The sequence below is a fragment of the Centruroides vittatus genome, unplaced genomic scaffold (assembly GCF_030686945.1).
Source record: "Centruroides vittatus isolate TY-2023 unplaced genomic scaffold, ASM3068694v2 contig_926, whole genome shotgun sequence".
NCBI classification, from domain to species: Eukaryota; Metazoa; Arthropoda; class Arachnida; order Scorpiones; family Buthidae; genus Centruroides; species Centruroides vittatus.
In genome coordinates this window covers 22307-35636 of record NW_027122612.1, presented here as the reverse complement: position 1 = coordinate 35636, position 13330 = coordinate 22307, and the positions used below count along the sequence as shown (strand labels likewise).

The following is a 13330-nucleotide window of genomic DNA, read 5'->3' as shown; positions in this document are numbered from 1 at the left end:
GTAATCTGTAACTTCTGCAGAAACAAGGGACACATAGAAAAGGCGTGTATCACGAAACAAAAGAGTGGACAAAGAAAATTTGCAAACCAGGGAAGAAACCAAATTGGGGCACCACGGAAAGAGATATCCAGCCAGAGAGCCAAAGTACACCGAATTGAGGAACATAAAAATTTGATGTCTAACCAGGTCGAGGAATATACATCTCTATTCAAAATACAGGGAAGTAAGATACCACCCTTAAAAATCTTACTCAAGATTGAAAATATACCAATCCTGATGGAAATAGATTCAGGGGCTGGGTACACTGTAGTGAGCGAACAGACCTTAAAAGAAATCAAAATCCAGCGAGACAAGTTAGAGCCGGAAGAAGTCAAATTACAGACATGGACTGATCAGAATCTGGAGGTAGTGGGTACTACAATGGTGAGGGTACAATTTAAAGGAAAAATTAGGAATCTGCCATTGTTAGTAATTAAAGGAAATGGACCAGGACTTATTGGAAGAAATTGGTTTGAACCATTAGGAATCAGAATAGAGGGACTTTATCACCAACATGATGCAGACGATCTGATACAAGAATTCCAGCATTTATTCAATAATTCAGAAATGGGTCTATTTAGAGGCGAGGCAGTCAGTTTAGCGATAAATAAAGAAGCTAAGCCTATTTTTATGCGGGCAAGACAGGTTCCTTTTGCATTGAGAACAAAGGTAGAACAAGAGTTGAATCGACTTCATCAGTTAGGAGTTATAGAACCAGTTAGAACTTCTAAGTGGGCCACTCCTGTGGTACCCGTTGCAAAACCAGATGGAAGTGTACGTTTATGTGGAGATTACCGCTGCACTGTAAACAGAGAGGCAATAAAAGTAGATGTATACCCATTGCCGGCCATTAACGATATACTTGCTTCACTATCTGGTGGAAAGGTATTTGCCAAGCTTGATTTCAAGGAAGCGTACTTCCAATTTCCTGTGGACCAGGAGTCGTCTGAGATTCTGACTATCAACACATGCAAGGGGTTATACAGAATGAAAAGGTTACCATTTGGAGTGAGTAGTTGTCCAGCTATTTGCCAGAGAGAGATGGAAAAGATCGTAGGAGGTATTCCAGGGACAATTGTGATGATAGATGATATACTTGTCATGGGACTCAATGAAGAAGCCCTACATCAAAAGTTGAGGAAAATTCTTAACCGGATTTCAGAAGCTGGACTAAAACTAAACGAAAACAAATGCCTATTCAAGACTAACCAACTTAAATTTTTAGGATATTTGATAGATGCTCAGGGCGTTCGGCCCACACCGGAGAAAATTGCGGCGATCCAACAGGTTCCGGAACCGAAAAACAAACAAGAATTACAAGCATTTTTGGGATTTGTAAACTTCTATGATAGATTTTTGAAAGATAAAGCAACCGAAGCTGAACCCTTATATAGACTCCTTGATAAAAACAAACAATGGATCTGGAAAAAAGAACACAGCAAAGCATTCGTGAAAATAAAAAAGATGTTAACACCAGAAACATTATTAATCCATTATAATTTAAATAAACCAGTAGTATTATCCTGTGATGCTTCACCATATGGAGTGGGAGCAGTCCTTTCACACATATTACCAGATGGATCCGAAGCTCCTATATACTTTGCATCGAGGACACTTCACCCAGCAGAAAGAAATTATTCACAATTCGAGAGAGAAGTATTAGCTATAATCTTTGGCATTACAAAATTTCATAATTACCTAGCTGCCCGAAATTTTACTATATATACAGATTGTAAGCCAGTTGTGGGCCTTCTGAACCCTGCTAAACCAATTCCTGATTTAATCTCACCCAGAATGATTCGTTGGTGTTTAAGATTAGCAGCATACTCATATAAGATTGAACATCGTCGGTCAGCAGAGATGACTAATGTCGATGCATTATCTCGTATACCAACTACTGTGGAAGACAAGACTATCCCTGAACCAGGAGAGATATTCCTTATATTTGAACAGCCAGAATTGCCCATCACATCTCAGGAAGTAAGCAGAGAAACAAACAAAGACTCAGTGTTAAAAAGAGTTGAACATGCAATCTTACACGGATGGCCACTGAGTAGTCCAGAAGAACTTATGCCTTTTTCTAGGCGAAAACTAGAACTTTCAATTCACCACGGTTGCATTTTATGGGGACAAAGAGTAGTTATCCCTAGAACCTTGCAACCACAGCTATTACACCTGTTACACTCCACACATGAGGGTATGTCTAGAATGAAAAGAACAGCCAGAAGCTATTTTTGGTGGCCTGAAATGGACTCCCAAATTGAAGAGACTGTATCGATGTGTAGAAAATGCCAAGAACAGAGGTCAAACCCAACCCCAGTTAAGGATACTCATTGGCCATCACCCTCGGGACCCTGGGACCGAGTACACATTGATCATGCAGGACCACACTATGGACATACATATTTTATTCTAGTGGATGCTTATTCGAAGTGGGTGGAGGTAGAAGAAGTACAAACGCAGTCAACCCAGGAAACCGTGAAATTATTGAGGAGAATATTTAGTACACATGGACTACCAAATACAATTGTATCAGACAATCACCAAAGCTTTAAATCCCATGAAATGGAAGAATTTATACGTAAAAATGGGATACAGCACATATTTACCCCTCCATATCATCCCTCTTCCAACGGACAAGTAGAGAGACAAGTGCAAACTATAAAGAGGAGAATTGAAAAATTACATCACAACCAAGAAAAAACTGAAGTGTTGCTCCCCAGACTTTTGTTTAGCTTACGCACAACACCTAGTAGTACTACAGGTAAAACGGCAGCAGAACTGTTGATGGGAAGAAGACTACGTACCATCTATGATCGACTAAATCCACACCTATATAAGGATAGAATAGAGGAAACAAGAATACGAGAATTCCAGATAGGAGACAACATCAATTACAGATGCTATAGAGACGCAAAGAAGTGGAAACCAGGTAAGGTGACAAAGAAGACCGGACCATATACATACATGATAGCTTCACCAGAAGGAACTATAGAAAGGAGACATATTGATCAACTGATAGCTCGAAGAGAACAACCACTCCAGAACAGGCAACATCCAGTTTCTCAGAATAACCAACATCCAGCTCCCCAGAATAATCAACATCAAGACACAGGACCACCTGTTAGAAAGAGCTCTAGAACACGGACACTACCTGCACATCTCCGAGACTTCGTTTTAGAGGGGGAAGATCTGTTGTAACGGTCGGGTGTAACTTGATCTGAGTGTCAGGTCAGGGGTGAAAATTCCTACATACTTTCGTGGTCGGGGAGCTGAGTTCTTGTGCAGTCGTCACCCCAGTCAGTTGTATCCGAGAGTGAATAAAGTTAATTGTTAATTAACTATGTGTTTTATGTGAAACAGTGTCGAAAACAAACTCGATATAAAACACTGACTTATGAGTAAAGAGGCAAGCAGTGTCTTCTATTCAATAATAAAGATTATATATGTTTTTACTTTTAAGAAATTATTATTATGTGATGAAAAGTAAAAAATAAATCTTCCATTAAGGTTTGATGTTTTTTGACAGTCCCACATAGTAGTGTATTTACTGAACATATGGTATATTCAATGAAGCTTTTATAACGACCAACAAAATCGCTTACTTTCTATCATTAAAGTTATATTTGTTTCAGAAAAGAATAAATAACAATATTTTAAAATATCTGAGTTTTTAATTGTCTTTTAATTTTATTTTTTGTTTATTTATATTTCTTTCCTTCCCTCTCTTTCTTCCAACTAAAATAAGATTATTCAGCAAAAATGTTCAGCTTTGAGGAATAGACAGTCTGAATATCAAATACATGTTTAGTATTGAGCTGAATACTGAATACTTACTTTATGGCAAATAAATATGCTGAATATTTGATCTAACACCAATCAGTAAAACATAAGAGCTAATGTTTAATCAATGACCAATTAATCTCTATATCTAAAACCATTTTAAACTAAGTTTAACCAACTGATTCCTAAATATTATATCTTTTGTTTTAAATGATAAAATTTTTAGAATTAAGTAACATGTAATTCTACATATTTTATATCTTAATTTCAGTTTTGAAATTATAATACAATTTGATTTTACACTTCTGAGGACTTCTGAACAAAGCTGGAAATTTTTTCATCTTCACCAATTTTTTTTTTATCACTCTCATATATTCTAGGTTCATATTGGTTTCCTTCATTAATCATCAGAACAAATCCAGTTTGATTCATCTGGTCTTTTAAAGGTACTGCTGCCTATAAAGAATATCCAATTTCAGTTTTGAAAATTATTTGCTTAAATAAATTTACTGTAATAATAATAATAATAATAATAATAATCATACTCACTTGAACAGCTCTGTCAACAATTTTTCTACAAATTTTATTTTCTGCTATGGGAACTGGTGTAAGAGGAACTTCATAATATTCTTTACAAGCATCTTTATCTGTTAATATACATTTTCTTTTGGGTTGTTTTGTATCCCACTTAATGTGAATACATATCTATAAAATTACAGTAATTTTTATATAAAAGTAGTTAAATTAATTATAATTTTGCTATGCTTCACAATATTCAACTCCATAATTCAAACTAAATAGCACTGGTATTAAAAAACAAATTTTCAAGGAGTCCATAAATTGTTTTTATTTATGATTTTTTTTTTCTTTGGCCACTTACACTTGGGTGTCAGACTCTACAGGCAGACAGAAGACCACAAATAAAACTAAAAAAGTTGCTAAGTTCGCACTTGAACGTTTTTCACATTTAGTTTTTATACTATATATTTACAATCGTAATTGAAGTTTTACACTATTTACAAAAAATATAATATTTTTGAGTCTATCTTAATAGATTGTAAATAGTTTTGTAAATAGTCTAGAACTTCAATTACGAAGATAATATATCCTGAGTATTCACGAAAAATTGTATATATTTACACTTCTTTTATTTATTTTTACTTGATTTTATTGTATTTTATTTTTATTTTCTAATTCTAAAAATGTACTGTTTATTTTATTTTATTTAATTATACAAACTGCTTTGACTATATATGTTTAAATATCAAAAAACAAAAACCAGTTCTAGAAAAATGCTGTTCTAATCTGTATAATAATGGAACTGATAATGGGAGATAAAATCCCAAAAGATTGTTTAATTTGTAAATAAAAATGATCCACAATAGCCTTGAAATTTTTTTTTATCATCATCAGTGCTATTTAGTTTTTGTTTTATTTTTTGGATATTACTCTACAGACATTCAGAAGGCTACTCATGAGAAATTATACCCAAGTAACAATTAAACTAAAACTTAAAATAAACTTAATACAATATAATAAGTAAAATCAACTTTTAAAAGTCTAAAATTACCAATGATTTTAACCAAAAATTTAATTTTTAAACATGAAAAGAAGAGATAATAGTCATGTTTGTTTCATGTAAAAAGTGTACACCTTGACAACAATTTAGACTATACATTCTTACTCTAAATTGTTTGATTCATCAGTGCAGTGCTGCTTGTTTTGTCAGTATAGTGTCTCAGTGTAGTCTCATTTCTACAAGAGTTCAAAAGTTGGTATAAAAAACACTATATCCTCATCGGTCAATGAAGATAAAATAAATAAAGTGCACCAGAAGTAGTAATACACATGCTATAATTCAAGAATATTCTTTAAAAATTTTTGCATCTTTATTTACCACAAAAAGCTTAATCATATTTCATAAATAATATGAAAATACACAAATATGAACATCCATTAACCCAATTTTTCATTAGGGCTCTTGATATAACTATTAAACAGTAGCTATATAATAGTCCAATATAATCTAGCAAATCATTAGCCACATTGTTTTTAATTGAAATTACCAAAACCACAAATTAATAGGAATTATATTAATTATTAGTTGCAGTACAATATTGATGTACACCATGATAACTTTAAGAAAATGAAAACACACAAAAAAAAATTGATATGCTAAGAGAATTAAACTTTTAATTAACCCCAAAAAATGGCAGCCTTTATATTCTCAATTATTGGTTTTTACTACTCTATATTGATCATTTTATTATATTATGTAATATTTATAATGTTATATTTCACTTCAATTTTATTTGTGTGTTTCTGTGTTTCTTTATTCAAATAATTAAAATAAAATTTAAGTGCAAGTTGAGTAGACACACACTATTCTGCTCATTTGGATGTGATAGATTTCTATGCTGATTACATCATTGATGTGCAGTACACTTTGAATATGTCATTAGGAGATCAAACAAATAGCACTAATGTGTGGTAAATAAAAATTTAAAATGAAATAACTTAAATAAGTTTTTGGAACCTACCATATACCATGCATTTTATTTTATGTTAGCAATACAACATTCAGTTTTTCTACAATATCCCAAGCTTACCAATAATCATTACTTATTGGATGCAATAAACACATCAAGTATGTTAAAAACATTAAATCAGCAATTATTAGATAATCTTACTCATTAGTAGAATATTATTTAATATCATTTAATACACTTTAATAATCTAAAAAGGATTTGTCAGTAGAATGTTTAAAAATCAGTTAAATAAAAAAACTTACACATCTGTTGAAATCATTTAAATTAAACAATATAGAATTTTTTAATTATTTCAAATTATTAGGTTAACTACATATCATTTGACAACCAATTGGAAGAATTTGAGATCAGTTAAAATTCATTTAAAATTATATAGGATATTCAATATAACTTTATATTTTTAATTAAACAGTCATATCCTGGTATCAAAACTCTCTAGAGGAATTTCCACTACACCGAAATGACATTCTTTAGTAACCATCACAATATCAAAATCGAATAATCCCAGTATTACAAGTCTCCTCAAAACACATTTGTGAAAATTCAAAACTTATGCCAGTAAAAGTGAAAAGTAGAAAGTGACTTTGTTTCTAGCAACTTTTGTTTTAGTGGTCTTATACCTAACCTATCAAAATTTCCATGTAATCTTATGATTTTATTCTTCACCATTAATTACAGTTGGTTCACCACCTTATTTGTTTATTTTCATTGTTTTTCTGCTTTTATGCTGTTTAGTAATATCTTAATGTAAAATGTATATCATACCAATTTTATTGTATTTTTGTCTATTGCATATTAAATAAAAGACAAGTTATATAAAAATGAGTGCTATAGTCCATTTTCACTATCTGTGCAAGAAATCTTTCTTGCACATATATAGTTCATATGAGAAATATCACTCTGCCATTAAATTACAGATGAGCATCACAAAATTCAAAACACTAAATTTTAATCATCTAACTTGCATTCTTTTAAAGACCCACAAACAAACACATTTTGCATTGCCATGAAAATGGAAGCCTCTCATTTTTCAAATTCTCAAAATCCTTTGAATTACTCAATTAGAATTATTGTAAATGTTATATTTATTAATTTAACAATTTTAGATTTAATTCTTTCAAAAAATTGCATAAATATAATGTTTAATTAAATATAAAAGAGATCAAAAAGGGTAAAACAGCAAAACCTAATGCTGAATTGGTAAGAAAGTATGTACAAGATTTGTTAAACAGATGGAAAAATTCTTTATTGTAATGTTACCAGAAAATAATTTCCTGCTAAAAAATGCTTTCAAGTGTCTTAGCATATTAGTTTCAGTGCAACATGAAGTGTCAAAACAAGCTAAAACAACAACAGGTAAATTCTAGTTGCATGAAAATTAACTTTAATAAAGCCCATGATATCAGTTAGAAATAAAATATTACTATCAACTATGTCACTAAATCTGTAATTGGATAATAGCTTGTTAAGAGCATTTGCTCATTTCTCATCATTTGTACATGACTACAGACAAAAATATATGGCTACTTTAGAACAGTGAGGTAACTACAGGCAAAGGAAATTAGGTTATTCCAATCATCCTCATACAACTTATAAACAATTATACATACAGAAATAAATTCAATAATGATTGATTAGATAGCATTGAAAGTTATAAAATTTTATTGAATATGTAATTTTATTCATAATTGACTTGATTGCACACCTCCTATATTCCTACCATTATTCTAATATATGCTTTATGACATCATAATTTTCAAATCCCTTCTGTCATGTTTAACTCCTTCCACCTACAAAGTGTGACATAATAGATGTTAGTAAGATTTGCTCACAGAGTAAAATAAGTATTAATCTCCACTCTTTTCTGACGTACGGAGGCTAAAAATTTTTACAGTACTCTAATCTGTTTACTTAAAAACAAATCCGAATAAAATTGAAAATTAAAAATTGTAAGGCAAACAGGTAAATCTTGAGAGAGAGAAAAAATTTTTTTATTATTATTCCTATTGTATTACCCCAAATGCATTTCACCATAAACGGCCTCTTCAGTAGCGTTTTTTTCAAAAGTAACTTTGATGCAAGTCATCCAACAGCAACAGAAACATCATCCACGGCCTCCTCCAGGAGGCCGTTTACGGCGAAATGCATTTGGGGTAATACAATAGGAATAATAATAAAAAAATTTTTTCTCTCTCTCAAGATTTACCTGTTTGCCTTACAATTTTTAATTTTATTCAGATTTGTTTTTAAGTAAACAGATTAGAGTACTGTAAAATGAGTATGCTAATCATACTATACCTTACACACTTTTCCAGCATTAGTTTAATCAAAACAAAATTTTTGACCCCATTCAGAGATCTGTCTCAGGTTAAAAATGTATTAAAATGAGTTATTGCATGTTTTAAATTCAAAATGGAAGCTATTTTAATATGCGTAAACCTAGCGAATCTATTCTGAAGGATGTGCACAAATGCTTATGTGGCAGGCTGGAATTTTGTAGACTCAATGTATTGTTTTATTAGATCATCTTATATATCCTTAATGGAACAATACATTGAGTCTATAGAATGTAATGGGATTAGTATATTTGTTTCCAGTTTTTCTACAAGTGCTTTCTAAAGTAAGTATGCATTTCTACAAATTATAGTGTATATTACTGGCAGTTTTAACATACATAATACACATTTCAGACATTTTAACATGTCTGAAATGTACATACAGTATATTTCAATTTTAAATGCATATAAATCCAGCCCTTAATTATTAGTAATCATCAAGATTGTATTTATGTATAAAGTATTATATTTTTAGGTTCAATAAATATAGTTTTGATTAAGAAATACTTTTACTATTAATAATTTCATCTAAAATACCTAAGTTAACTATCCACTTCATTTTGACTTCCTGCTTATAAACTATTTTTACACAAGTAAAAATATAATAAAAGTAAATTCTGTGACAAATAAAATGATCAATGAAGATGCTTGGTCTTATACAATGGGGTATACTTGTAGTTAAGTAAACCCTACAGTAACACAAACATCTTTCAAATGTCATGCAGTAAGAACTCCTTCATACTGCATGACATGCTGAACCTACACAGTATATTGCTGCTTACTGTAATTCTAGATTAGGCATCTGAGACAAGTTATGACCTTTTTTTTTGGAATGAATACTTTGGTCACAAATTGCAACTAGAAAAAAGCTTTTGTAGTATTAATTGACTATACTGGGAATTTCTAAGCAAAATTATATTGTTGCTACAGTATTCTGACAGTGGCTCATTTTTGTTCTTAACTTTGAAATCTTGTTAGAGGAACCTTTCTTCACTCACCAAAGTTAAGAAAGGTTGCTCTAGCAAGATTCTGACCATTAACAGAGCCATTATATTGATATTAAAATAGCATTACACTTATGGAAGATCAGATGAAACTTCTATTGGTCATTATATTGTAGCAAGTTGCTAAATTGAGGATTGCTATAAAGCAAGTCTATTGTATACAAAAAAATCTAATTTATTTTCTCTTTCAGATCAATATTGATCAATAGCTTTAACTTTTAACTGCTGAAAATTTCTTCTTTTTATGTATTAGTACCTGGAGACTAAATTGTAGTTACCCCTTTGGCTACAAGGGAAACTTATATAGCAAAACCAGTCAAACAACTTCTCCATTGGTCAATTTCGTTTCTAATGGATTAAGCCAATTTTAACTAATTTTGTGTTTAAAAAGTTACATATGAATGTAAAATATATAGTCTCATCTACAAGAGATTAAGCAATTAAAGGGAAATATGTTGGCTATTATTTATTTGAAAATATATACTGTATGCTGTTTGTAACAAATTTCTTCTATGCTCCTAGACTTTTCAAACGTCTTGTATATTGAAATTTCAAGAAACTGATTTCACAAATGCATATATATATATATAAATCAAATCATTGACCTAATTTATTTAGTTATTTAAAGATGATAAATTAAAATTAAGAGAACTTTTTTAATAAACAGCATATCAACATCGAATTAGATAAAATTTAGATAAAAATTTACATCTTAAAAAATTTAAATTTAATTAATTTATAACAATCTTCAATCTTACTTTATCTCTACTATCTTTCACTAATTGTTCATTAATTTCTTTATCACTTCCAAAAGAAGTATGAGTCCTAGCAATTGATTCTGGCAACTTAAAATCTTTATCTGGCCACGTGTCTATAAATAATTTTTCTTCCTCTTCAGTAGGTTCCTTAATGATAATAATAATAAAACATTAATAGTAATAACTAACAAAAACACATAAGCAGTGTAGAATCCATAACAATTACAACTGATGATATTATAGACATAGAATTAATTAATATACACTCACATTTATTCCAAGAAATATGAATTAAATATACAAGTTTATATCTACAATGTAGGGACCACAAATATCCATAATACACACATCAGAACTAAGGAAACCTTAACTAAATGTGAGGTCCCAGACAAAAATTGAAATTTTATGTTTATGATGATGAATATCTGGCAGGACATTTAAACTCTCACCTTTCAAAAGCTAGACTTAAGATCTCCCGAAAAAAATAAAAATTCTTTCCATCAAAAAGGAAAACAAAAGGCTGGAATTACAAGAGAGAAGTTCAAAGTTTGGAGGAATTTTAGCCAATTGGAATCAGGTTAAGTGTTGACACGGCCTCTCCAACATTCCGAAAGGTTTTGAATTGTCACTGGGATATGAGAAAACACCAATTGGAATGTGGAATAGAAAAAAGAAATCCTTTAAAATCTCGTTTCAAGGACATTCGGTTCTTTTTCTCCAAGAGCTGATCTCCCTCTAAAATTTGTTCTTCTTCCAAGATCCATTGTTCTGTCTCCTAAATTCATTCTTTCTCCCTCCAAGATGTCTTATATCCGAGCTTTAACAATGAGCCCCGGGCCATCAATCCTGCAGAAGACCATCAATGAAGAATTGAGTATAGACATTCAACATGACATTTGAACTTTTACTGGACTCTCTTCTTAAAAAGAAATATCAAAGGAGAATTGTAACAACAAGGATATAGAAAATTTTGTAAGAATATTTTCATATTTTATTAAATGGAAAAAAGTGAATGTTAAGCCTGTCTAGGTGTGTATATCACACTCATGTACAACTGTCTCGACCCCTTGACTGTCCCGACAATCACACACAGTTGGCAAACCTTACATAAACATAAACATCTAAAACCTGATAGTTATATATTAAAGCCAAACAATTTCTGGATTATATTGGGCAATTACTTCTACTATTAATAGTAGTAGTAATTGGCAGACATAATCTGGCAATTGTTTGACTTTAATAAATCTTATATTATCTAAATACATACATTAGGGTGTCCCTTATTTTTCAAATATTTTTTTTTTCTAACACATAGGGCCTAGTTTTGTTTATTTTACCCTTAAATACTCCCACAATAAATTTCAGTTCATTTTGATCACTAGAACCCGTGCCGACTTGCATTGAATCATTTCCATACATATGGTGCTAGAGAAGTGGCACGTATTTGCTTTGTTCGCTATTCTAACACAATTTTTTGGGCTATTAACACATATAGTTTTTTTTGAAGATGTCAGTGGAATTACGAAGCACTAAAATCTTCGGACACATTTTCTTAGTCAGAGAGATAAACCACCAAATCACGGGTGCAAAATTTCCGTCAAATCGGCAAGTACTCGCAGTTTTGTTTTTTAACATTTGCGAAGTTAAACTAACTGTAAGTGAAAGTGTAAATCTTGTAATATGCGAGTGTATCATATTTTGGGAAAAAGCTAGAATACCTTCAAAATCTATACCTAACTGTGTCAAGAAATTGGTGGATATTTATCAGGTATGGAGACTCACCATATGTAATAAAGATCCACCAATTTCTTGACACAGTTAGGTATAGATTTTGAAGGTATTCTAGCTTTTTCCCAAAATATGATACACTCGCATATTTCAAGATTTACACTTTCACTTACAGTTAGTTTAACTTCGCAAATGTTAAAAAACAAAACTGCGAGTACTTGCCGATTTGACGGAAATTTTGCACCCGTGATTTGGTGGTTTATCTCTCTGACTAAGAAAATGTGTCCGAAGATTTTAGTGCTTCGTAATTCCACTGACATCTTCAAAAAAAACTATATGTGTTAATAGCCCAACAAATTGTGTTAGAATAGCGAACAAAGCAAATACGTGCCACTTCTCTAGCACCATATGTATGGAAATGATTCAATGCAAGTTGGCACGGGTTCTAGTGATCAAAATGAGCTGAAATTTATTGTGGGAGTATTTAAGGGTAAAATAAACAAAACTAGGCCCTATGTGTTAGAAAAAAAATATTCGAAAAATAAGGGACACCCTAACATACATATTACCAAACTACATTCAATCATTATTATTGTTAATTGTCTACTTGGACTTTACTTATTAATAGGACTTTATACTGGTGTTTAAAGATTGGCACAGTAATGAGAGTTAGTTCAGGAAAGAACAAAATTTCTTTATTATATCACCTGTAGTAATAATTTCTGCAGAAATTATTACTACAGGTGATATAATAAAGAAATTTTGTTCTTTCCTGAACTAACTCTCATTACTGTGCCAATCTTTAAACACCAGTATAAAGTCCTATTAATAAGTAAAGTCCAAGTAGATAATTAACAATAATAATAGAATTTAAGGACAGTAAGGCTTTTACAATTACATTCAATCATATTCAATACTCTCAAACATACATACACTAGTTTATTTTGGTGCAATCACTATGATGATGTACCATGACCTTAAAGTTCAATCATAAACAGACATAATCAAAAAAAGACAAATCATAAATATGTCTGGCTAAGAAAACTAGAAACACAAATACATATACTTAGATAACAATTGCTCACCAGTGGCCGAGCGATTCTGTCGCTAAATACTGGGAGTTCGGTCGCCGG

The 13330-nt window shown here is 31.1% G+C and overlaps 1 protein-coding gene across 2 annotated transcripts in view; it reads right to left on the bottom strand.

Annotated features, from left to right (window-relative positions):
- mmm (missing minor mitochondria) overlaps positions 1-13330 on the bottom strand; it is a 40205-nt gene that overhangs the window by 18503 nt on the left and 8372 nt on the right. For both annotated transcript variants that reach the window (XM_067281767.1, XM_067281768.1), the window contains exons 4-6: positions 10470-10616; positions 4372-4527; positions 4124-4278 (exon numbers count right to left, since the gene is read on the bottom strand). In XM_067281767.1, the coding sequence (XP_067137868.1) occupies positions 4124-4278; positions 4372-4527; positions 10470-10616 (458 nt within the window). The remainder of the gene's footprint in view (positions 1-4123; positions 4279-4371; positions 4528-10469; positions 10617-13330) is intronic.